General features: G+C 40.9%; 2 protein-coding genes, 1 long non-coding RNA gene and 1 other non-coding gene across 4 annotated transcripts; 3 read left to right on the top strand and 1 right to left on the bottom strand.

The window, feature by feature from the left end:
* Positions 1 to 5,078: 5,078 nt before the first annotated feature.
* LOC138895000 (uncharacterized) lies at positions 5,079 to 5,956 on the top strand. The gene is made up of 2 exons (XR_011409186.1): positions 5,079 to 5,334; positions 5,657 to 5,956. It is a non-coding gene; the product is annotated as an uncharacterized lncRNA (long non-coding RNA).
* A 1,794-nt stretch (positions 5,957 to 7,750) lies between these two features.
* Positions 7,751 to 8,095, top strand: LOC138894654 (uncharacterized mitochondrial protein AtMg00810-like). Its single transcript, XM_070179370.1, has one exon. The coding sequence runs from the start codon at positions 7,751 to 7,753 to the stop codon at positions 8,093 to 8,095; it is 345 nt and encodes a 114-aa protein (XP_070035471.1).
* Positions 8,096 to 24,689: 16,594 nt separating this feature from the next.
* On the bottom strand, positions 24,690 to 25,733 carry LOC138894653 (uncharacterized). The gene has a single exon (XM_070179369.1). It carries the CDS (start codon positions 25,731 to 25,733, stop codon positions 24,690 to 24,692), a length of 1,044 nt encoding a protein of 347 aa, XP_070035470.1.
* A 553-nt stretch (positions 25,734 to 26,286) lies between these two features.
* On the top strand, positions 26,287 to 26,390 carry LOC117275372 (small nucleolar RNA R71). Its single transcript, XR_004505545.1, has one exon. It is a non-coding gene; the product is annotated as a small nucleolar RNA R71 (small nucleolar RNA).
* The last annotated feature ends 1,165 nt before the right edge of the window (positions 26,391 to 27,555 follow it).

Genomic DNA, 27,555 nt, shown 5'->3' with positions numbered 1-27,555 from the left:
TGAATATTGTATTCCAGCCATATCTTGATTTATTTGTAGTGGTATTTATTGATGATATTCTGGTATACTCACGTAGCCAGGAGGAGCATGCACAACACTTGGGTATTGTATTACAGAGGCTGAGAGAGGAGAAACTTTATGTCAAATTCTCTAAGTGTGAGTTATGGCTTAGTTTGGTGGCATTCTTGGGACATATAGTGTCCAGTGAAGGAATTAAGGTAGATCCGAAGAAAATAGAGGCAGTTCAGAATTGGCCCAGACCATCTTCAATTACTGAGATTCAGAGTTTTCTCAGCTTGGCCGGTTATTATCGTCGCTTCGTGGAGGGTTTCTCATCTATTGCATCGCCTATGACTAAATTGACCCAGAAAGGTGCTCCTTTCAGGTAGTCGGATGAGTGTGAAGAGAGCTTTCAGAAGCTCAAAACAACTTTGACTACAACTCCAGTATTGGTGTTGCCTGCAGGTTCAGAGTCTTATACTGTATATTGTGATGCGTCGCGTATTGGTCTCGGCGCAGTGCTGATGCAAAATGGTAGGGTGATTGCCTATGCGTCCAGACAGTTAAAGGTACATGAGAAGAATTATCCAGTCCGCGATCTTGAGTTAGCAACTATTGTTCATGCCTTAAAAAAATTTGGCGGCATTACTTGTACGGTGTCCAGTATGAGGTATATACCGATCATCGGAGTTTACAACATTTATTTAAACAAAAGGATCTTATTTTGCAGCAGCGGAGGTGGTTAGAGTTGCTTAAGGATTATGACATTACCATTCTCTATCATTATGGAAAGGCCAATGTGGTGACCGATGCCTTGAGTCGTAAGGCAGAGAGTTTGGGCAGCTTAGCATACTTACCGGTAGCAGAGAGGCCTTTAGCATTGGATGTTCAGGCCTTGGCCAACCAGTTTGTTAGATTGGATTTTTCCGAGCCGAATCGAATTTTGGCTTGTGTGGTTTCTCGGTCTTCTTTATATGACCGCATCAGAGAGCGCCAATGTGATGATCCACATCTGCTTATTCTTAAGGACACAATTCATCATGGTGATGCCAAGGAAGTCACTATTAGAGATGATGGTGTATTACGGATGCATGTAGGCTATATGTGCCTAATGTATATGGTTTGCGTGAGTTGATTCTCCAGGAATCTCACAGTTCGCGGTACTCCATTCATCCAGGTGCCGCGAAGATGTATCAGGATTTGAGGCAACACTATTGGTGGAGGCGAATAAAGAAAGATATAGTTGTATTTGTAGCTCGGTGTTTAAATTGTCAACAGGTAAAGTATGAACATCAGAGGCCGGGTGGATTGCTTCAGAGACTTGAGATTCCGGAATGGAAATGGGAGCGTATTACCATGGATTTCGTAGTTGGGCTCCCACAGACTTTGAGAAAGTTTGATGATGTTTGGGTGATAGTAGATCGGTTGACCAAATATGCATATTTTATTCCAGGTTGTACCAATTATTCTTCGGAGTGGTTAGCTGGGATTTACATTCGTGAGGTTATTCGCCTACACGGTGTACCAATGTCCATTTTTGGAGAGCAGTGCAGCGAGAATTGGGCACACAGGTTTAGTTGAGTACAACATTTCACCCTCAGACGGACGGACGGTCCGAGCAAACTATTCAGATATTGGAGGATATGTTACGCGCTTGTGTCATTGATTTTGGGGTTTCTTGGGATAAATTTCTGCCACTCGCGGAGTTTGCCTACAATAACCGCTACCAGTCGAGTATTCAGATGGCTCCGTATGAGGCTTTGTATGGAAAATGGTGCCGGTCCCCGGTGGGTTGGTTTGAGCCTGGTGAGGTTAGGCTATTGGGTACTGACTTAGTTCAGGATGCTTTAGAGAAGGTCAAAGTGATTCATGAACACTGACGCACGACACAGTCTAGACAGAAGAGTTATGCCGACAGGAAGGTTCGTGATGTTGTTCACATGGTTGGGGAGAAGGTCCTGCTCAAAATTGTACCCATGAAGGGTGTGTTGAGGTTCGGAAAGAAAGGCAAGTTGAGCCCTCAGTATATTGGTCCTTTTGAAATACTTAAGAAGATTGGAGATGTGGCTTATGAACTTGCTTTGCCACCTAGTCTCTCAGGTGCTCATCCAGTGTTCCATGTATCCATGCTTCGAAAATATGTCGGGGATCCGTATCATATTCTGGATTTCAGTACAGTGCAACTGGACGGTAATTTGACTTATGATGTAGAGTCGGTGGCTATTTTAGACCGACATGTTAGAAAACTGAGGTCAAAGAGCATAACATCAGTGAAGGTGCAGTAGAGAGGCGAGCCAGCCGGAGAAGCTACTTGGGAGATTTAGCAGGAGATGCGGAGCAAATATCCACACTTATTTGAGACTCCGGGTATTATTCTAAACCCGTTCAAGGACGAACATTTGTTTAAGAAGGGAAGAATGTAACGACCCGGTAGGTCGTTTTGAGTATTATAACCATGTTCCCCAATTTACTGCTCAATTTATGCTTTACAGTTATTTTATGACTTGCCGGGGTAGTTGGTTCGGGTCCGGAAGGAATTCAGAGTGAAATGATACATTTAGTCTCATAATTGAAAATTTTAAGTTAGAAAAGTTGACCGGATGTGGACTTATGTGTAAACGACCTCGGATTTGAATTCTGATCATTCCAATATCTTCGTATGGTAATTTTGGACTTAGGAGTGTGTCCGAAAAATTATTTAGAGGTCCGTACTCCGTAGTGAAGTTTTGCTTGAAATGCTTGCTTGAAATGCCGAAAGTTGAATTTTTGGGAAGTTTGACCAGGGGGTTGACTTTTTGATATCGGGGTAGGGATTCGATTCTGAAAATTGGAATACCTATGTTATGTCATTTATGACTTGTGTGCAAAATTTGAAGTCAATCGGATGTGATTTGATAGGTTTCGGAGTCGTTTGTAGAAATTAAAAATTTCAAAGTTCATTAGGCTTGAATTGGGGTGTAATTCATGGTTTTAGCGTTATTTGAGGTGATTTGAGGATTCGACTTAGTTCGTATGATGTTTTAGGATTTGTTGGTATATTTGGTTGAGGTCCTGAGGGCCTCGAGTGAGTTTCAGATGGTTAACAAATCAAAAATTAAACTACAACAGCTGCTGCAATTTCCTTCTGCTGGAAATTTCTTCTGCCAGATTTGAGCCCAGAATCGACCCTAAAAATCGAGCCCAGAGTCAAGCCACGATCGAGCCAGGGTCGAGGGCCACGATTGAAGGCAGGGCCGAGGACCGGAATTGAGACTCTGAATCGAGGCCCAAGATCCAGACCCAGGATCGAGGGCCAGGATCGAGGGTTAGAATCGAGGCCCTGGATCGAGGCCCAGGATCGATGACCACGGTCTAAGGCCAAGATCGAGGCAGGACCGAGGCGGTGTGGGCAGAATTATAAAGTTGGGACTTCGTCCCATTCGCCTTTTTGACAAATTGGAGCTTGAGGAGAGGCGATTTTAATAGATTTTCACGGAAAACTTGAGGTAAGTCCCTTGTGACCATTTTTACTCCATAATATTGAATTATCATCGAATAATCTGACTAGATTACATGATTTTGAGGTGTAAATTGGAGATTGGAACTTAGAAATTTGGAAATAAGATTTATAGATTTGAGGGTCGAGTTAAGGTCGGATTATGGTAAAATTGGTATGTGTAGACTCGTGGTTGAATGGGCTTTCGGATTTGTAACTTTTGTCGGGTTCCGAGACATGGGCCCCACAGGCGATTTTTGAGCTAAATTTCGGATTTTTACGAAAAATTAGCATTTTTCGTATGGAATTGATTCTAATAAATTTTATTGACTAAAACAATTTATTTGTGACTAGATTTGAGGCATTCGAAGGCCGAATTGCGAGGCAAAGGCATAGCAAAGTAAAGAATTTCACGCTTTGAGATAAGTAACAGTTTTAAATCTGGTCCTGAGGGTATGAAACTCCGGAATTTGGTATCATGTGATTACTTTGGAGGTGACGCACATGCTAGGTGACGGGTGTGTGGGCGTGCACCGAGGGGATTGTGACTTGATCCTCCCCGTGAGACTGTAAAGTTGAATAACTTGTTGTTAGCTATGTGCTCTCTATGTGTTGTGGAAATTTGACTAGAAACCATGTTTAGGCTATATGTTGGTACTGTTGGGACCCACATAGGTCGTGTACATGTTGAAATATTTGCTTAATTGTTGTTTGTACTCAGTCACAGTTTACTTGATTATTTTATCTCAGTCTTTATTGTTCATTATTGAGAGGCTATACTTTCTTTGCATTTGTTGTTGCATTGGTTGCTATCTGTCATTGTTGTGAAATCTCTGAAAGATTTTATATCCGGATTACATGAACTTGAACTGTACAAAATTGATTTGACTTAAACTGCCGGATTTGAAAGCATGCCCATTCTTTGCTGGAATTATTGTAAGTGAACTATAACTGTGTAGCTCGTCATTATCTTCAGTTCCTTAGTTATTATTGTTACTCAGTGACACCAGGTCTTGGGGAGCGTTCGTATCAGTATTTGTGGGATTTTGTATTGTATTTAATTATTGTATTTTCAAACTTAAGAGAAATTGTGGTTTATCAAGATTATCGGCTTGCCTAGTATCAAGATAGGCGTCATCACGACATGTTGGGATTTTTGATCGTGAAACTAGTCCTGGTTGTGACTGTGTTAAGTCTAGGAATTTCATTGTGCATTTGCACAAACAGAAACTTTATCAATTTCTCATGGGCTTGAATGATTCCTATTCACAAGCACGCAACCAAATACTTATGATAAAGCCAGTACCCTTTTGTAAATCAAGCTTATGCTATGCTAGTTAGTGATGAAAGTTAGAGAGTTGTAGCAGCCACATATGGTATTCTAAGTCCTTTACCTAATGTACATGCTGGTCACTTTGAATCTATAACACTTTATAGTTCTAAACCAGTTGGAAGTCAGAAATTCATGAAAAATTATAACATATAGTGTGAGTTTTGTAAGCTTAAGGGGCATAGCAAAGAGAACTGCTATAAGATCATTGGCTATCCATCTGACTATAAGTACAAGAAGAAATGGGGAGCACCCACCACTGCCAGTAATGCTTACAATATGCTTTCTGAGACTAACAATGTTTTAAAGAATTCCACACCTCAAATGTGTGTAACTATATGATGCATTCTAGGAGCATCTCACATGCACACTACAGAGGGCAATACTGAAGGTAATGCTGCAACTTCATCTGCATCAATGAATCAGGAACTTCTACAGGCTCCATTAACTCTTACTAGGGATTAGTATGATCAAATACTTCAGTTTCTCAACAAGGCATCCTGCTCCTCATCTACTGCCAATGTTGCAGGTATAAGTACTGCATTCTTAGCTACTGATAATGTGCAAGAGTGGATTATTGACACGGGTGCAACTGATCATATGGTCTCTGACCTTAGCATGTTAACCTCATTTAATATAGTTGATCCTTCTTACTCTAAGAAGGTATTCTTACCTAATGGTGATGTTTCATATATTAAGCATGTTGGTACTAGTGCTATTTCAGACAAGAGTGTTATTAAAAAAATGTGCTTCATATACCACAATTCAAGTTTAACTTGATGTCTGTATCAAAGGTAACCAAAGAGCTGCAGTGTTTGGTTGCCTTTTATCCTGATTTTTGCATATTTCAGGATCTCTTCAATGGGAGGGTGAAGGCGATTGGTAGAGAAGATAAATGTCTCTACATATTACCCTCTTGGAGCTTATTTACTGTCAATAAGCATACTGCAGAAACATCACTAGCAGCCACACAAAATGAGGATATGTTCACTAAGAGAACACCTACAAATGTGGATCTGAAGCTATGGCACAAAAGACTTGGTCATGTGTCTTCCTCAGTTCTAAACAAACTATTTTCAATAAAGCAGGAGAGTTGTATTTCTGTTGTAAAAGACTGTTCTATTTGTCCATGTGCTCGACTGACTAGACTACCTTTTCCTAGTAGTACAAATAAAAGTGCAGTTTCATTTGACTTGCTACATTTAGATATATGGGGACCCTATAACACTGCAACTATTAATCGTAATAGATACTTCTTAACTGTAGTGGATGACTATTCTAGAATGACTTGGATTTTTCTTTTAAAACTCAAGTCAGATGTGTGTGTTGTCCTACATGATTTCTTGATGTATGTGAAAACTCAATTTGACAAACAATTTAAGTGTGTTAGGACTGATAATGGATCTGAATTTGTTAATTCTGTATGTGATGCTTTGTTCAAAAACCTTGGCATTTTCCATCAAAGAACATGTGTTTATACTCCTCAGCAAAATAGAGTTGCTTAGATAAAACATAGGCATATTCTAGAAGTGTGCAAAGCTCTAAGGTTTCAAGGTTGCATTTCTTTAAAGTTTTGGGGGCACTGTGTGTTGGCAGCTGTTTATCTCATCAACAGGATGCCTTCCTCACAACTAGGTCACAGGTCTCCTTATGAGTTATTATACAGGAAGAAGCCTTTGCTTGGGCATCTCAGGGTCCTAAGTTGTCTGTGTTATGCCAAGATTGTCAATGAGACTGATAAGCTCCAACCAAAAGCTATTATTGATGTCCACATAGGCTACTCTTCTTCTTAGAAGGGATACATTCTTCTTAACTTGTCAACTAACTCATTTTTTGTTAACATAGATGTAACATTAAGGGATGATGTTTTTCCATTCCAGCAGTTCTCCTCTCATAAATAGTATGTGTTCCTTAATACATCTTCTTCTGTTTTACCACATATTACTGAGCAATGGTATGCTCAAGATGCTTCAGCAGGATCTAACCAGAACTCTGCTGCACATGACTCTTTAGTCTTACCACATGCAGCCTCCTTTTCTCCTAGCAACACTGATTCAAATGCAAGTTCATTACCAACTGTTGCATCAGCAGGTGCTGAGGTTTATCCAGTTGGTTCTCCTGCCCTTAGGATATCAGCCAAAGACAAGCATCCACTATTATGGATGAAGGGCTTTGTTTCTCTTCTTGCTAATCAACGCACTCCCTATGGCCTGACAACTTATATGTCCTATGATCGCCCATCTCCTCATTATCAGGCTTTCATTGCCTCTTCCTCTTCTGAGGTTGAGCCTGTCTCTTATGCTGAAGTAGTCAAGGACCCCAGATGGGTGGTTGCTATGAAGTCTGAGATTGCTGCTTTAGAGGATAATCATACATGGGATGTTGTGACCATACCTACTGGCAAGATACCCATTGGATGCAAATGGGTGTACTAGATAAAGTACAAGGCATCCAGTGAAATTGACAGGTTCAAAGCCAGGCTAGTTGCCAAAGGCTATAGCCAAAGAGAAGGCATTGACTATCATGAGATTTTCTCTCATGTTGTCAAGATGGTTACAGTCAGAACAATTCTTTCCATTGTAGTTGTGCAACACTAGCACATTCATCAAATGGATGTGCCAAATGCTTTTCTCCAAGGTGATCTTCATGATGAGATCTACATGGACCTGCCTCAGGGATTTATGAGTTAGGGGGAGCAGCAGGTATGCAGACTCATCAAATCCCTATATGGTCTCAAGCAAGCCCCTAGACAATGAAATGCAAAGCTTTCAGAGGCTGTGTTACAGTTTGGTTTCACACAGAGTCAACATGACCATTCGTTGTTCATAAAAGGATCAGGAGGTGACCTTGTACTCATCTTAGTTTATATTGATGATATGCTAATTACTGGCAGCAATCTAGCATTGATTAGAGAAGCCAAATATTCTTTGTAGTCGGCCTTCAAAATGAAGGACCTAGGAGAGTTAAGATACTTCTTACGGACTGAATTTGCTAGGTCCAAGCAGGGAATCTTAATGCACCAGAGAAAATACACTCTAGAACTTATCTTTGAGCTAGGACTGGGAGCAGCAAAGCCAGCAACTACACCACTTGAAACAAATGCAATGCTCACTACAAAAGAGTTTGATGATCACCTAACAAGTCCAAGCTTGGGGGAGGATGAGTTATTGTCTGATGCAAGCTCTTATCATAGGCTTATAAGCAAGCTACTCTACTTAACCATAACAAGACCAGACATTGCATTCAGTGTGCAAACCTTAAGTCAATTCCCGCATCAACCAAAGAAATGACATCTTGAAGTTGCCCTAAGAGTAGACCAGCCTGGACAAGGAGTACTTCTGTCAAGTAAAGCTTACAAGAGGATCACAACCTACTATTATGTTGACTGGGCAGCTTGTCCACATTCTCACAAATCTATAACAAGTTTTCTTGTCAAGTTTGGTGATTCACTAATATCTTGGAAGTCTAATGTCATGACCCTGATTCACCCTCCGTAGGATGTCGTGATGGCACCTAGTCTCTAAAAGTAGGTAAGCCTAACAAATTGCGGAATAAAATAATAAGAGTTTGAAACTTAAACCTCAATAGTTGTAATAAATGAAAACTGCAAGTCAAGGAACTACAATCTCCCAAAACCCGGTGGAAACAAGTCACAAGCTTCTAAGAGGAATACTAATGTCTCTATACATCAGAGTCTACTAAAATAAGGAAAACAAAATGATAAGAATAAAGGAGGGACTCCGAGGTCTGCGGACGTTGGCAGATGTACCTTGATGTCTCAGCACACAGGTAGCTCACTGATATCTGGGCTGGTAAGAAGTACATGGATCTGCACAAAAAGATATGCAGAAGCGTAGTATGAGTACACCACAGCAGTACCCAGTAAGTGCCAAGCCTAACCTCGATAGAGTAGTGACGAGGTCAGGTCAGGCCCTACCGGAAATAATAGAAAAGTAAGACAAAGGATATAATAATATAACGAAATGACTGAGAAGTGAACAACACAACAAATAGAGGTAAACAGTAGGGGCGCTCCCTTGAAACCGCCTCGTAGTCCCAAAAGTAAATATGCAGTACAGGGGGATCTCCCAAGGAACTGCCTCGTAGTCCCAAAAGTAAATATGCAGTACAAGGGATCTCTCGAGGAACCGCCTCGTAGTCCCAAAAGTAAATATACAGTATAGGGGGATCTCTGATGAACCGCCTCGTAGTCCCAAAAGTAAATATGCAGTACAGGGTATCTCCCGTGAAACTGCCTCGTAGTTCCAAAAGTAAATATGCAGTACATGGGGATATCCCGAGGAACCGCCTCGTAGTCTCAAAAGTAAATATGAAACAAATATCAGAAGGAAACAATGAATTTACAGCAAGAATCTCACAGTTAAAGATTTAATCAAATCCAAGAAAGCAGGTAATTCAGTTAAGCATGTTGCACATATTACACGTAAGAGTTAAGGCACGTAGACATGTGATATTAGGATAGACATGATCACTACATATGCTAAGGAAACTCAGTTACTGTATTTTTAAAAAAGACAAATCAGCAAGAACTAAATTTTTCCATAATCAGCCCGTGTACGCACTCGTCATCTCGCGTACACGGCGCTTGCATATCACAAATTGTTACAACGGTACCAAATCCTAAGGGGATTTCCCCTACACAAAGTTAGACGAGTCACTTACCTCAAATGTCGCTCAATTAATCGGTAAGAATACCTTTCCCTCGACTTTCCGACTCCGAATGACCCAAATCTAGGCAAAAGCAATTACATAATATGAATAATACTACAAGAAACTAATTTATATAATGAAATTACGACTTTAGCAAAGAATCGAAAATTCGGCCCAAAAAGTCGACCCGGGCCCACGTCTCGAAATTGGGTAAAAGTCACAAAATACGAACACTCACTCGACCATGAGTTCACCCATACCAAAATTATCAAAATCCGACACCAAATCGCCACTCAATTCCTCAAATCCGTTCTCCAAATCCCTAACCTCAAACTCCCAATTTCCATCTTAAATACACACTAACTAGGTGGGAAACCAATGGGGAAACAAGATTATTGATCAAAAATAAACACAAGGGACTTACCTCAATAAATCCCTCAAAAAATGCTCACAAGAATAGCCAAAATCGAGCTCAAAATGCCTAAAATGAGCAAAAATCGCGAGCCCTTGCATTTAAGTGTTCTGCCCAACTTTCTCGCTTTTGCGAGGGATTCACTGCATCTGCGGTTCCGCACTTGCGGAAAAACCATCGCAGGTGCAGACTTCACTTAAGCCCTTAAAGTTTGCTTCTGCGAACAAGGGTGCGCGCCCGCTTCTGCGCTCCATCCTCCGCTCCTGTGAGTTTGCTTCTGCAAGACCCTGACCGCATCTGCGGTCCCAGCTGGACAGGACCATAATTGCTTCTGCGGCTCTATGGCCGCTTCTGTGGGGTCGCACCTGTGGCCCAAAGTGCACAAGTGCGATTACACCAGGTGCAACAAACTTCAGCCAACCCAATACAACTCCAAATGATCTGTTAACCATCCGAAATCAACCCGAGGCCCCCGGGACTTCAACCAAATATACTAACCAGTCCTAAAACATCACACAAACTCAGTCGAGCCTTTGAATCACATCAAACAACGCTAAAAACACGAATTACACACCAATTCAAGTCTAATGAACTTCAAAGTTTTAAACTTCTACATCCGACGCAGAAACCTATCAAATGAAGTCCGATTGACCTCAAATTTTGCACACAAGTCATAATTGACATTACAGACCTATTATAACTTTCGGAATCAGAATCAGACTCCAATATCAAAAAGTCCACTCTCGGTCAAACTTCTCAAAAATCATCCCATTTTCTAACTTTTACCAATTGACGCTAAAATGACCTGCAGACCTCCAATTCAACATCTGAACACGTTACTAAGACCAAAATAACCCTAATGAGCTATAGGAACCGTCAAAATTCTATTTCGGAGCCATCTTCACACAGTTCGAACTATGATTAATTTCTATGAGTTAAATCTCCATTTTAGGGACTATGTGTCCCATTTCACTCCGAAACCAAAAACAAATCTTTCCGACATGTTACATATCCACTAACTGAAGTAGGGGGAGCAATAAATAGGGGCTCACGGCTTATTCTCTCAAAATGACCGGCAGGGTCGTTACATCCTCCCTCTCTTAAAATATACGTTAGTCCTCGAACGAGTATAGAGACATACCTGAAGTAGTGCAAAGATGAGGATAACCGTTGCGCATATCATGCTCAGTCTCCTAAGTCGCCTCCTCGACCGGATGACCCCTCCACTGAACTTTCACTGAAGCAATGTTCTTTGACCTCAACTTTCGAACCTGCCTGTTCAAAATGGCCACTGGCTCCTCAACATAAGATAGATCATTGTCCAACTGGACTGAGCTGAAATCTAATATATGAGACGGATTGCCGTGATACTTCTGTAGCATGGAAACATGGAACTTTGGATGAACTGCACAGAGACTAGGTGCCAGTGCAAGCCTGTAAGCTACCTCTCCAACCCTCTCAAGAATCTCAAAAGGTCCGATATACCTAGGGCTCAACTTGCCCTACTTTCCGAACCTCATAACACCATTCATGAGAGAAACCCGAAGCAAGACCCGATCCCCAACCATGAATGCAATGTCGCGAATCTTCCGATCCGCATAACTCTTCTGCCCGGACTGGGCTGTACGAAGTCGATCCTGAATCAATTTGACCTTTTCCAAAGTATCTTGAACCAGGTTTGTACCCAATAGCCTAGCCTCGTCGGGCTCGAACCAACCCACTGGAGACCGACAACATCTCCCATATAAAGCCCCATACGTAGCCATCTGAATTCTCGATTGGTAGGTGTTATTGTAAGAAAATTATGCAAGTGGCAGAAACTGATCCCAAGAACCCCCAAAATCAATGACACAAGCGCGTAACATATACTCAAATATCTGAATAGTGCGCTCGGACTGTCCGTCCATCTGAGGGTGAAATGCTGTACTCAAATGAACCTGGGTACTTAATTCTCGCTGCACTGCTCTCCAAAATTATGATGTAAACTGCGTGCCCTGATCCGAAATGATGGACACTGGTACACCATGTAGGCGAACAATCTCGCGGATATAAATCTCATCCAACCGCTCCAAAGAATAAGTAGTACCAACTGGAATGAAATGAGCGGGCTTAGTCACTCTATCCATAATCACCCAAACTGCATCGAACTTCCTCTGAGTCCGTGGGAGCCCAACAACGAAATCCATAGTGATCTGCTCCCATTTCCACTCTAGAATCTCTAACTTTTAGCAATCCACCCGGTCGCTGATGCTCATACTTCACATGCTGACAATTTAGGCACTGAGCGACATACTTCACTATGTCCTTCTTCATCCGCCTCCACCAATAGTGCTGCCTCAAATCCTAATACATCTTCGCGGCACCTGGGTGAATGGAATACCGCGAACTGTGAGCCTCCCGGAGAATCAACTCACGTAAACCATCTATATTAGGCACACATAGCCTGCCCTACATCTGTAACACACAGTCATCTCCAATAGTGACTTCCTTGGCATCACCATGCTGAACCGTGTCCTTAAGGACAAGCAGATGGGGGTCATCATATTGACGCTCTCTGATACAATCATAAAGAGAAGACTGAGAAACCACACAAGCCAAAACTCGGCTCGTCTCGGAAACATCCAATCTAACAAAATGGTTGGCCAAGGTTTGAACATCCAAGGCTAAAGGCCTCTCTGCTACCGATAAGTATGCTAAGCTACCCAAACTCTCCGCCTTACGACTCAAGGCATCGACCACTCCAACCACCTCCGTTGCTGCAAGCTAAGATTCTTCTGTTTAAACAGATGTTGTAGACTTCGGTGATCGGTGTAGACCTCACAATGGACACCGTATAAATAATGCCGCCAAATCTTTTTGGCATGAACAATACCTGCTAATTCAATATCGTGGAACGGATAATTCTTCTCATGTACCTTTAACTGTATGGACGTATAGGCAATCACCCTACCGTCTTGCATCAACACTGCACCGAAACCAATACGCAACGCATAACAATACACAGTATAAGACCCTGAACCTGTAGGCAACACCTATATTGGGGCTGTATTCAAAGTTGTCTTGAGCTTTTGAAAGCTCTCCTCACATTCCTCGTTCCATCTGAACGAAGCACCCTTCTGGGTCAGTTTGGTCATAGGTGCAGCAATATAAGAGAAACCATCTACAAATCGGTGATAATACCCCGCCAAGCCAAGAAAACTCCGGATCTCAGTAGCTGATGACGGTTTGGGCCAACTCTGTATTGCTTCAATTTTCTTCGGATCTACCTGGATCCCCTCGCACGAAACTATATGACCCAAAAATCCCACTGAATCAAGCCAGAATTCACACTTTGAAAATTTTGCATAATACTTCTTTTCTCTCAAAATCTGAAGCACAGTCCCCAGGTGCTGCTCATGATCCTCCCGGCTCCGGGAGTACACCAGAATGTCGTCAACAAACACAATGACGAATGAGTCAAGATAGGGCTGAAATACACTGTTCATCAAATGCATAAATATTGTTGGGGCGTTGGTCAGCCCAAAAGACATCACAATGAACTCGTAATGACCATACCGAGTCCTAAAAGTAGTCTTTGGGATATCTGGCTCCTGAATCTTCAACTGGTGATAGCCTGAATGTAAGTCAATTTTAGAGAATACCCTGGCACCTTGAAGCTGATCAAATAGGTTATCAATACGTGGCAATAGATATCTGTTCTTCACTGTAACCTTGTTCAACTGGCGGTAATCAATACACATCCACATAGAACCATCCTTCTTCTTCACAAATAAGACAGGAGCACCCCAAGGCGATACACTGGGCCTAACAAAACCCTTAGCAAGCAGCTTTTGTAACTGCTCTTTTAATTCTTTCAATTCTGCTGGGGCCATACGATATGATGGAATAGAAATGGGCTGAGTGCCCGATAACAAATCAATGCGAAAATCAATATCCCTGTCGGGTGGCATACCCGGAAGATCCGCTGGAAATACATCAGGAAAATCCTTTACTACAGGGACTGACTCCACGGTAGGAGTATCCCTTACTATAGGCCAGATACGCATCACACCCCTTCTCAACCATTCATTGAGCCTTAAGAAATGAAACAACCCTGCTAGGATCATGATCTATGGTACCTCTCCACTCTAGCCGTGGTAGACCTGGCATAGCCAACATCACCGTCAAACACCCCCGGTCAAACTTTTCAAAAATTATCCTATTTTCTAACTTTCACCAAGTGACGCTAAAATGACCTATGGACTTCCAATTCAACATCCGAACACACTCCTAAGACCAAAATCACCCTACGGAGCTATAGGAACCGTCAAAACTCCATTCCGAAGCCGTCTTCATATAGTTCAAACTATAGTCAATTCCTATGACTTAAACCTCTATTTTAGGGACTATGTGTCCCATTTCACTCTGAAAACAAAAATAAATCTTCCCGACAAGTTACATAATCACTAACTGAAGTAGGGGGAGCAATAAATAGGGGTTCGGGGCTAGTTCTCTCTAAACGACCGGCCGGGTCATTACATCCAAGAAACAAAGCACCATATCTAGAAGCTCAGTTGAGTCAGAATATAGGAGCCTAGCCTCTACAATTGCAAAGTTAACATGGATTTTTGGGCTATTCAAAGAAGTTGGAATAGAGGTGCAACTTCCAGTTGAGGTTCACATTGACAGCAAAGTAGCAATGCAAATAGCAGCCAATCGAGTGTTCCATGAGAGAACCAAGCATATAGAGATTGATTGCCACTTTGTAAGAGAAAAAAATACAAAAAGGGCTGATAAGAACTGAGTACATTCCCACCAAAGAGCAACCAGAAGATTTGCTAACCAAAGGGCTTAGCAGAGTTCAACACGAATATCTTTGTTCCAAGCTAGAGATGCTTAATATGTTTGCACCACCTTGCTTGAGGAGGAGTGTTGAGAGTAACAAAACTTAAAACAAGAGGTGTACTTTGTATTATTTATGAGTTGGTTAGTCTGTTAAGTAAGTAGTTAGTGGAGAGGTTAATTAGTTGGTGACACCTAAGCATAGATAGTGTATATATTAGTCACGTGTACTTCAAATTCTTTTTTGAGCTTTAATGAAACAGTTCTACAACAGAGTTTTCTTCTTCTTCTTCTTCTTCTTCTTCTTCTTCTTCTTCTCTTCTTGCTCTATCTTTGCATGTCATCTTCTCTCTCTCTCTCTCTCTCTCTCTCTCTCTCTCTCCCTCTCTCTCTCTCCCTCTCTCTCTTAATTCTTCACCTCTCAAGGTAATTACTAGAGTAAAAATGAAGACCACCCGGAACAACCGTTCCTATTCAGAAAGGTTTATCAACACCTGTGTATGGGTCAAAATCCGCTCTAGAATATTTGAAATAAGATAATGCTAAAGAAAGGGTTCTCAATCTGCCGCTAGTCGAGACGGATCAGGAAACAGTAAAGCTCATAGCCGAAGAGTCGACATGAGCCATGGTCGAGGTGCCAATCATGGTCGAGGTCGAGCATCGTTGATGAAGCTATAACGACTAGTTTTCGAAATAGGGTGTTAAAGAAAATATTCTATGGATATTCTCTGTACATGTACTAGTAGGGTTTACTTAGAATATGTCTCATATAAATAGAAAAAAAAAAAGAGAATAGAGGCACGTGAGACTCAATTGTAAGAACAACACTTTGAAAAAAAATTCATTCTTCACTCAATACAAAACTTCACTTTATACTAATATTCTCGTCAGGTCCGAGAAATCCTCAATCGTTTGAGGATCTATCGTTCAATCATTGTAAGGTGAAAGGTTCTTTTGTTCCACCTCTTGCTGATTAAATTATTCCTCTTAATTACATAAGTGCCATTATATTGTCATTTATTGAATATCATACAAACTACTGATGTTCTTGATAGTAAAAGGCATTTATTACATAGAATCATTATTGTCCTCATAAACGCCATTCAACTATCTTTTTTGATTTACAAGATCCGAGCATTTTATTCTTAATAAAGATTAACATATGTTTAACTGAAATTAATTATTTGAACCAAGATTTACGTTTTTGGGTCGAACAATTTGGTGCCGTATGTGGGAATTTCTTAGCTAAACTTTTAGTCTCCTTGGCGAGCTCGAAACACATACTTAAATTATACTCGCTAGTCAAATATAGTATAGTATAATATAGTATCCACATGGATTGGAGTTAAACAAAATTTTCTTAGTTCTAGCGTGATTGCTATCCAAGAGAATCAACAATTGAGATTTATCTGATTAATAATGTGATGACCCAAATAGTCATCTTATGTTTTAGAACTCGAATCTGTGCTCTTAAATCTTAAAAATCTCATTTTTATCCTTCTCAATTTACGTGCGCAGTCCGGGCATGTTTCCGAAAAGCTTTTATGTTGAAAACTAATGAAAATAAGAATTTTTTCCTTAAAAGTTAATTTTAGTTGACTTCGGCCAATATTTTTGGTAAACGAGCCCGGATCCATGCTTTGGCAGTCCCGGTAGGTCCGTATCGAATTATGGGACCTGGGCGTATGTCCGGAATTTAATTCGGAGGTCCCTAGCTTGAGTTATGAATTTTTGATGAAAATTAAAAGTCTGAAAATTAATTATTTTTAAGAATTGATTGATGTTTGGTATTGTTAGTGCCGGGTCCGTATTATGGTTTCGGATCCCGGTACAGGTTCATTATAATATTTAAGACTTGTCTGTAAAATTTGGTGAGAAACGGAGTTGATTTGACGTGATTCGGACGTCCAGTTGAGAAGATATGAATTTTAAAGTGTTCTTGAGAATTTCATTTGATTTGGTGCTAAACTCGTAGTTCTATGTGTTATTTTGGCGATTTGATCGCGCGAGCAAGTTCATATGATGTTTTTAGACTTGTGTGCATGTTTGGTTTGGAGCCCCAAGGGCTCAGGTGAGTTTCGGATAGGCCACAGGATGTTTTGGACTTTGGAAATCTGGTTTTTTCTGCAGAGTCTGGGTTCTGGCATGTCCTTCGCGTTCGCGAAGGCTTGGTCGCGAACGCAAAGCGATGGGGGCATTACCCTTCGTGAACGCGACAAGCCCATCGCGAACGCGTAGTGTTAGGCATTGGGGATGGGGAGTCAGTCGTTCCTTTATCGCGAACGCGAGCAATGCCTCGCAAATGCGAAGGCCAGGGGGAGTAACCATCATGAACGCGAAGGCTTGGCAGCCTATACTCTTCGCAAACGCGATGAACACTGTCGCCCAGCACTTAACAGAATCCAAAACGGGATTTTAGCCAAAAATTCATTTTTCTCAAAAACCAAACGGTGAGAGGCGATTTTTCAAGAGCCATTTCTTCCCCAAGTTGTTGGTAAGTGATTCTAAACCATTTTCTTTCAATTACCCATTACATTTTATGAATTATCAACCTAAAATCTAGAGTTTTCATGGTAGAATTAGGGGTTAGGGTAGAAACTAGGGATTTCGTAAATTTGAGGATTTAGACCCCAATTTGAGGTCGGATTCCAAAACTAATTACATATTCGGGCTCGGGGGTGAATGGGCAAAAGGATTTTGGTCCGAACCACGGGTTTTGACCAAGCGTGCCCGGGGTCAATTTTTTGACTTTTTGGAGGAAAGTTTGGGAAATTTAATTTATGAAATATAGTTGATTCCTTTAGCAATATTTGATATCATTGAGTCATTTTTTGAATAGATACGGGTGGTTTGGAGGTGAATTCCAAAGGAAAAGCTGTGATTGAGAATTAAGTGGCCTTCAGAGCGAGGTAAGTGTTGTGTTTAACTTTGGCTTGAGGAAATAGGTACTGTGTGAGTATTTGCTACGTGTTTTGTTGTTGAATACGACGTATAATTGTGGTGACGAGCATCTATACGTTGTGGTCGAGTCATAGCATGCGAGTGAAATTCCATTTCTTGCAAATTTGTAGTCTTAAATCTTGTTATCCCTGCTTATTGTTGTTGTTGAAATGTTGGGAGACTTGTATCCGGTTCCACCAAGGTCGATAAAATTGTGAGTATTGATTCGAGGTTGAGATGTTAAATTGTGGAAGTAATCATTTATGAAATATTGATTTCTTGTGAAACTTCTCTCTATCCGTTGTTATTGATTCTGTGAATTGTGAGGAAGAGTGTAAAGCACGAAGGGTGATGCCGTGCATAATTTATTTATATTGTGAGGAAGAGTGTAAAGCATGAAAGGTGATGCCGTGCATAATTTAATTATATTGTGAGGAAGAGTGTAAAGCACGAAGGGTGATGCCGTGCATAATTTAATTATATTGTGAGAAAGAGTGTAAAGCACGAAGAGTGATGGCGTGCATAATTTATTTATATTGTGAGGAAGAGAGTAATAGCACGAATGGTGATGTCGTGTAGTCTTATTTGTTATTTGGTGAGGTTGAGAGTAATAGCACGAAGGGTGATGCCATACAGTTTTCCCTTGCTGTTTTAATTGCTCAATTCGTTTAAGGATTTTCGGTTTAATTCTGTCTTTTCATTATTCTCACTCTTTATGTTGTATTCCCCCACTGTATGTTCCCTTCCCATTATTTCTATGTTATTTCTTTATTTAATGTTGTTGCCACTAGCATGATTATATTGTTCAGGTTATATGTGGGTGTCTTGTCCTAGCCTCGTCACTACTTCGCCGAGGTTAGGCTCGACACTTACCAGTACATGGGGTCGGTTGTACTGATGTTGCACTCTGCACTTTCTGTGCAGACTTTGATACCGGCTCAGGTTGATCGAGATTTTTCTATTGGTCCGCTGTCCGAAGACTCAAGGTAGATCTGTCGGCGTTCACAGACCTTGAAGTCTATGTCTACCTTTTATTTCACTGTTGTTTTCTTTCATTCAGACAGTTTTATTTCTTTCAGACTATTACTTGTAGTAAATTCTAGAATGCTCGTGAATTGTGACTCCAGATCCGGGTGGTAGTAGTTAATACAGATTTATGATATTCCGCACTTGTTATATTTCATCGTGGTTAATTATTATTAATTACTAAATGGAAATAAGGAATTTGTAAATGATTCTCTTACGCTGGCTTGCCTAGCAAGTGAAATGTTAGGCGCCATCATGGTTCCGTCGGTGGAAAATTTCGGGTCTTGACAGTTGGTATCAGAGCACTAGGTTGCCTAGGTTTCATGATTCACGAGCAAGCTTAGTAGAGTCTGGAGGATCGGTACAGAGACGTCTGTGCTTATCTTCCAAAGGCTATGAAGTTTATGAACAAGTTTCACTTCTATTATTCTCCGTAATGCGATTTTGCTTCCTTAATAATGATTAAACTCTCCTACTCATATTTTCTCACAGATGGTGAGAACACGTATCGCTTCCTCAGCTGAGCAGCAGCCAGAGCCTCCAGTGGCAGCTCCTACACGGGGCAGAGGTCGAGGCCGTGCCAGAAGTCGAGGCAGGGGCAGGGCTCAGCCTAGAGCCCGAGCAGCAACCCCAGCAGTAGAGCCTCAGATAGAGCTTGATGAGGAGGTTCCAACCCAGACTTTTCCTGCTGGACCAGCTCAGGTTCCGAAGGGGTTCATTCCTACCCCAGTACTTCAGGACGCGTTAGTCCGTTTGGTGGGCCTTATGGAGAGTGTGGCCGAGACTAGCGCATTTCCCATGGTACCAGCAGTCTCTCAGGCTGGAGGAGAAGCCCGGACTCCTACCACTCCTGCTCCAGAGCAGATAGCTCACCAGTATCACGCTCCAGCAGCTCAGCCAGTCGGATTAGCTCAGCCGGTTATTGTGGCACAGGTCGGAGATGGTCCAGCTATGTCTTCTGAGGCTTTATGGAGATTGGACAGGTTTATCAAGCTCTTTCTTGTTCACTTCAGTGGTGCTCCTTCATAGGATCCCCAGGAGTATCTTGACAGCTGTCACGAGGTTTTACGGAACATGGGTATAGTAGAGACCAATGGGGTCAATTTTGCTGTATTTCAGATGACGAGTTTCGCCAAGAAATGGTGGAGAGATTACTTGTTGACCAGACCAGCTGGGTCGCCTGCTCTTACTTGGGACCAGTTCTCTCAGCTCTTCATAGAGAAGTTCCTGCCTATCACATTGAGAGAGGAGCGTCGCCATCAGTTTGAGTGTCTCCAGCAGGGCAGTATGACTGTTACTCAGTATGAGACCCGTTTTGTGGATTTGGCCCGTCATGCTATTCTTATGCTTCCCACTGAGAGAGAGAGAGAGAGAGAGAGAGAGAGAGAGAGAGAGAGAGAGAGAGGGAGAGAGAGAGGGTAAGAAGGTTTATTGATGGACTTGCTCAGCCTATCATATTGCAGATGGCTAAGGAGACAGGGAGTGAGATTTCTTTTCAGGCGGCTACTAATGTCGCCAGACGAGTCGAACTGGTACTTACTCAGGGAGGTCAAGGGTGTGACAAGAGACCTCATCATTCCGGTGAGTTCAACGGCGCCTCACCTAGAGGCAGGAGTACTTTTCTGGCCGTTTCATTCAGCGCTTCAGGCATCTCACGGTGCCTCAGGTGGTCGTGGCCATCAGATGCATTATTCCGACCAGCTATCCTACAGTGCACCACCAGCTCCTATTAGTGCACCTCCACTCCAGAGTCATCAGGGTGGTTATTCAGGTCGATAGGGTCAGTTTCAGGGTCAGTAGTCACAGCAGCTGAAGTTAAGGGTCAGTAGTCACAGCAGCTGAAGTTATGTTATACTTATGGTGATCCGAGGCACATTGCTAGATTTTTCTCTCGGTCAACGGGCAGCTCACAGCATCAGAGTTCTCGTGCCATGGTTCCGGCACCAATTGTTGCACCACCTGCTCAGCCAGTTAGAGGCAAGGATCAGGCAGCCAGAGGTAGAGGCTAGACTGTTAGAGGTGGAGGTCAGGCCGTTAGAGGTGGAGACCAGCCAGCTAGAGGTTTTCCTAGGGATGTAGTTTAGGGTGGTGAGGCCCAGCCCCGGTGTTATGCTTTCCCAGCCAGGCCCGAGGCTGAGTCATTTGACGCTGTTATCACAGGTACTATTTTAGTTTGCAGTAGAGAAGCTTCAGTTCTATTTGATCCGGGATCTACTTACTCCTATGTGTCATCCTATTTTGCTTCCTATTTGGTTGTGCCCTTGCATGGGTTACCTTAATTAGAGTGGAGAGAAAATCTTGGCCATTCTGCCAGCAGGGTTATCTCTTATGTGAAGGCTCGGCATATGTTGTATTCCCCCCAACCATCCCTTAATTATGTTGTATTCCCCCACTGTATGTTCCCTTCCCATTATTTCTATGTTATTTCTTTATTTAATGTTGTTGCCACTAGCATGATTATATTGTTCAGGTTATATGTGGATGTCTTGTCCTAGCCTCATCACTACTTCGCCGAGGTTAGGCTCGACACTTACCAGTACACGAGGTCAGTTGTACTGATGCTGCACTCTGCATTGCAAACTTTGATACCGACTCAGGTTGATCGAGATTTTGCTATTGGTCTGCTGTCCGGAGACTCAAGGTAGATTTGTCGGCGTTCATAGACCTTGAAGTCCCCGTCAAACTTTTATTTCACTGTTGTTTTCTTTCATTTAGACAGTTGTATTTCTTTCAGACTATTACTTGTAGTAAATTCTAGAATGCTCGTGAATTGTGACTCCAGATCCTGGTGGTAGTAGTTAATACAGATTTATGATATTCCGCACTTGTTATAATTCATCGTAGTTAATTATTGTTAATTACTGAATGGAAATAAGGAATTTGTAAATGATTCTCTAACGTTGGCTTGCCTAGCAAGTGAAATGTTAGGCGCCATCACGGTCCCGTCGGTGAGAAATTTCGGGTCGTGACAAATAACCAACATTAACTAAGAATCTAAAGCTATTGACGAATGACTATCGCAACAAAGGTACGCAATAAAGTTTTCAGTGGGAGAAAATATGGATTGATAGAATAGGTGTAAGATAATTTTTTGAGATCTAACTCTAGATAATTTACTTCTAATGTTAAGTGAGTCTCTCGAATTCACTCAATTATTAGTTCAAACGTTCAGCAAAAACTCCTCTCTTGATTAAATTTCAACCTCACAAGATGAACTAATTTAAGAACGTGAAGATATGCAAGAATGCATAGTGGATTTGTCTTTAGGAAAACCTCTTTCGATTATTCTACTAACTAGGTTTAATCAATAATTCAACTAGCCTCTTTCGATTACTAAGAAGAATTAATGAACTATACCAACAATATAATGCAAAGATATCACAAGTTATGCCTCTCTCGATTACATAAACAAGTGAATATAGATGCAATAATTAAATCATCCAAAACGATTCAATACATAAAACTAGAGTTATAATCCACAAACAATCATCAATACACCAAATCCATCATACTCTATAGAGAATACTCCATAGATATAGAGCAATTCATCACAACTATAATTAAAAGATAGAAAACATAAACTCAATCCAAACTCTAGTCTTGAGTGAGAAAGGAATGATGAAATCCGTGTGCTCGTGTTCTTCCAACTTCTCCTTAGCCTCCTTAGGTTGAATATGTGTCAAAAGTCCAGAAAATAATATGTTTTCATGTATTTATACCAAGTAGGGTTAGGCCAAGACGAAACCACCTTCTCCTAGCCGAAATAGGATTGTCACTCTCTAAAATTTGCATGGGGCACGCCGCATGGGGAGACGCGCCATGCGGGGCATTAGTGGGGAAATCTAGAGAGTTAAAATCTGACAGGCAGCAGGAATTTGCACACGCGCGGCGCCCTACGTGCCGTGGCAGTGGGGATTTCTCAGAGTACAGATTGTTTCGTGCGTTTTGACATCCAGATGTGGTTTTCGACCCCCGAACGTGATCCCGGCTTAATCCCTCGGGCTTTTACTCAAACTTCAAAGCCCCAAATAGCTCGAATTCATTTCATACATCTACATCGCTCGGAATTACTCATACAAGGCATAAAACACGAAATAAGTACAAAACACTAACAATTAAATCTCAAACACAATAAAAGTGCAGTAAATTAGAGTGCATTAAGCGACTAAAATATGAGATTATAGCCTACCATCAATACCCCACACTTAAACCATTGCTCGTCTTCGAGCAATTAAACTACACTTCACATCGACAGGACCTTTTTAAATAACTCTCATAACTCATCACACCAAGAATATTTAAAATAGATTAAGCATAATACCATAACATCCTAGCCTCAAGATTTGACTCAAAAGCTCCACACTTTTTTATAACCCGCTCACTTACTCTAACACATGGGTCAAGCATTATCTTTCCTTCGTGAATCAAGTGCCCTCACACAACAATAGAGAGTAGTTCCACACACAATGAAAATTAAGAACAATTAGGAACTCAAGATAGAAAGAATTCGCTCACTCTCAGAAACAAAATTCATATGCCACAAAAGATGCACCATAGGCTTGCCTGTAGTGTACTGCTCTACTAATTGAGAGCATTCAGTCAAGGATCAAGTAGGATTTTAACTGGTTGTAATGTAGGCTACGGGATGGGTAGGATACATTTAGATATAAGAGTGACTACACCTCCTTAAGCACTTTAATAAGTACAATTAACCATTCAAAACCTTACACTTATGTGAAACCATAACTCCACCTTCACATCAATATACATTAACTCACAACTTCTTTAAGCACAAATACATCAAGAGTTACCACTATCATGGAATATTTTTTCACAACAATACAACTATTTTTCTTTTTCTTTTCTTTTCCAATTCAAGTGGCTTTTACTTTTTTTCAATGCAGTGCACCTTTCTCCTTATTTCACTAGTTCCACTCAAAAATCAAACCAACCACCCCACACTTCAACTTTTTTAAAGTTCATATCAAATTCAAGTGCTCACGAGAAGTAAAAGATTCAAATAGATGGTCAATTCAAACAAATGGGTAGGGCTTGTAATGTGGTTACCAAAGAAATAGGCTTACAGGCTCAACTGGGTTAACTAAGATACATAACAATTAGGTGGGTAATAGCATATAACTGGCTCAACAAAGAAATTCCTATATCACTTCCAAGACTGAATATAACTACTATTTTGCTTTGCAAACACACGGGGCAAGTTCTAGACATCAAATGCAATGCACAGAATAACACAAAAAATCTCACACACATATGGCACATATCTCACTCATGATCGGATTATCAAGATACCCTAGTCAAAACAGTTAAGCAAAGTTAAGATCATACAATTTAAGGTACTTATACAAGAGTAAAAAACTGAGACTAAGCGTCACAACTAAAATACTCACTATTCTCAAGGCATAATAAAGTCAAGAGATATTGCCTTCCATTTAATTCATAGAACATGGTTTCCTACTATTAACATAAATAAAAACTAACTACACTCGGTTCAAACAAAACTCTTGGAAAAGAACCGTGGCACAAAGAAAAACCAAGGGGGGTTGTAACACTACCTAACAAAAGAAAATCTTTTTGTCTTTTTCTTTCGACTTTAATCCCTCAAGAAACCCGTCGAATGATATCCATCGTCGGGAAAAATTGAATGTTTTTCAATTTTTATGGTTTTTTCCGTTTTTCTTTATATCTCTAACTACTAAAACTAACAAAACTAAAACATATACGTACAACATACAATTATCCCCCACCCCACACTTTAAGTTGTAGCATGTCCCCATGACACACAATTAAAAGCATAAGGTAAAGGAAACTTCCCTGAACATCTAGTCGGGGTCTAAGTCGAAATCGGGCTCCATTCCTCACCTTCGAACTAATGCACACATCCATGCCGATAGCTTCTTCTCAGCCTTTTGGGGTGCACCCCACACTTATCTTTCTCACTCGCTGCAACCTTCTCTTTTGAGCCCTTCACTTTCCACTCAACACTTGCAGCTGACTTACTCCTTTTTCACCCCTGTTTCTACATTCAACTCGAAAGTTACAGTCTTCTCACCCACTCTAAGCATGAGCTTTTTCTTGTGTATATCTAATATTGCTCTACCCGTTGCTAAGAATGGTCTTCTTAATATGAGGGGGACCTCTTTGTTCTCCTCTATATTCACTACTATAAAATCGACAGAAAATACGAACTTATCTACCCGAACTAAGAAATCTCCCACTATCCCCACAGGTATCAGAGTCGTTTGTTCTGCCAACTGCAAAGATATTGACACTGACCTTATCTCCCCAATATCCTTCTCCAGTTTCCTATAAATAGATAGAGGCATTAAGTTAATTGAGGCACCAGAATCACATAAAGATTTATCAAAATTAATAGAGTCTAAAGAGAAAGGTATAGTAAATCTCCCTGGATATCCACACTTTTGTGGGAGATTATTTTGCAATATAGCATTGCAATGCTCTGTAAGCTTGACCATCGAGGTCTCTTCTATCTTCCTCTTCTTTGTGAGGATCTCCTTCAAGAATTTGGCATAAGCTGGCATTTGGGAGAGTACTTCTGTGAATGGCAAATTTACATTAACATGTTTCAGCAAATCCGAAAATCTCTCAAATTGATTGTCCAGCTTTTCTCTATTTAGCTTTTGAGGAAAAGGTAGAGCAGGCATATGCTCGCTCTTATTAGATTCATCCCTTCTCGAAGTTTCCTCTTTCTTCTTTTTGTTGGCTCCCTTCTTGCCTTTCTTCTTCTTCTTATCAATACCATTCTTCAGCTTCTCCCCATTTTCCTTTTCAAGTACCATAATTTTTTGGATTTGAGTGGTATCTTTCAACACTTGCCCGCTTCTCAAGGTCACAACATTCACCGTTTCTTTGGAATTTCTCTCAGTATCAGCTGGCAGAGTACCTAGGACTCTCTCAAATAATATTATTGCAATCTGTCCCACTTGTCTCTCCAAGTTTTGAAAACCAGTTCCCAATTCTTTGATACCTACCCCGTGAGCGTCCAACCTCTCATTTATCTTGATAATGAAGGCCTTCATTAGATCTTCTAGACCAGGCTGATTGGGTTGTTGAGGCTGAAATTGTTGCCTCTACTGATTTTGGTATGGTGGAGCTCCTTGTCCCTAAGGTCTAGAGTTATTTTGTTGCCACACATTTGCAGTACATCCAGGTGAACTCCATGAAAAACCAGGGTGCCTCAGACCCATTGCATTATAATTTCCCACAACATTCATTTCCTCAGTTGAGGCTTGACACTCATGAGTAGGATGTCCTCTTCCACATATATCACAAGTTGCTTGACGCCCACTTTGTATTGTAGCCAAGGTCAGCTTTCGAATTTCTTTAGCCATAATATCAAGTTGTACCTGCACAGATGTGTTAGCATGAACTTGGTGAACACCTGTCGATCTTTTTCTTTCACCACTCTTAGAAGGCCACTGATTTGCATCTTCAGACAACTCATCAAGAATTGTGAATATCGCATCTGGAGTCTTATTCATCAATGGGTCTCCAACTGCATTGCTTAATATTTTACGTGAGGCCGGTGTCAATCTATCCCAAAAGTCCTAAAGTTGCATCCAGAGTTCAATTCCGCTATGTTGAGACTTTCTGACTGTTTCCTTAAACCTCTCCCAAGCTTCAAATACAGTCTCAATATCTTTCTGGCAGAAGTTATGGATTTCTCTTCTAAACTTGCTCATCTTAACTGATGAGAAATATTTATCAAAATTTTTTTTGGTCATCTCATCCCTTGTTCGAATTGATCCATTAGGTAAGCTTCGAAACCACTGATTTGCATCATCTTTGAGTGTAAAGGGGAATGCCCTTAAGTACACTGCATCTTGTGATACACCATTGTATTGAAAGGTATTCATAATCTCCTAAAAGTCCATTAGATGGTTGTTTGGATATTCGTTCATCTTTCCTCTGAAGACACAACAATTTTGAAGGGTTTGGAGCAACCCTTGCTTCAACTCGAAATTATTAGTTGCAATTGGAGGTGGTCGAACACTGGATAATCCTTGATTGTAGACGGTCTAGCATAATCGCCAAGTGGTCTCCCAGGCAAGGGTTGATGTTGATTAAGTCTGAGACCCCTCTCTTCTTCATAGATGTTCTGCGCATCTTTAATAGCTGCTTCCTCAACATCCCGTGCAGCTTGTTCTCTTCGTTGGACTGCTTCTCTAGCAGCCAAATCCACATTATCTTCACCGTTTCCAGCCATAAGTTCTTTGGTTGAGGATTGCCCAACCTTTTCTGTTGTCTCGGTGAGATTTCTTTCCTTCTTCAGCTGTCGCAGTTGTTTTTCAATTTCTGGCTCGTATGGTAGCACTTCCTTCGCAGAAGTTCGAGTCATGCACCAATCTAATATGTAACTTGTGCACAGTCAAAGAACACCAAACGTAAAAATAGAAAAATAAAATAACATTAAAAGAAAAATTTTTGAATTAACACTACAAACTATTTCAAACTATTGATTGCCAATCCCCAGAAACGGCGCCAAAATTTGACGAGCTCGAAGCACACACTTAAATTATACTCGCTAGTCAAAGATAATATAGTATAATATCGTATCCACATGGATTGGATTTAAACAATATTTTCTTAGTTTCTAGCTTGATTGATATCCAAGAGAATCAACAATTGAGATTTATCTGATTAATAACTAAAATTAACTAAGAATCTAAAGCTATTGACGAATGACTATCGCAAAAAGGTAAGCAAGTAAGTTATCAGTGGGAGAAAATATGGATTAATAGGATAGGTGAAAGATAATTGTTTGAGATCTAACTCTAGATAATTCACTTCTAATGTTAATTGAGTCTCTCGAATTCACTCAATTATCAGTTCAAACGTTCA

Source organism: Nicotiana tomentosiformis, chromosome 6 (assembly GCF_000390325.3).
Source record: "Nicotiana tomentosiformis chromosome 6, ASM39032v3, whole genome shotgun sequence".
NCBI lineage: Eukaryota > Viridiplantae > Streptophyta > Magnoliopsida > Solanales > Solanaceae > Nicotiana > Nicotiana tomentosiformis.
Note: the sequence above shows the minus strand (reverse complement) of the source record. Positions and strands in the feature narration are given on the sequence as shown.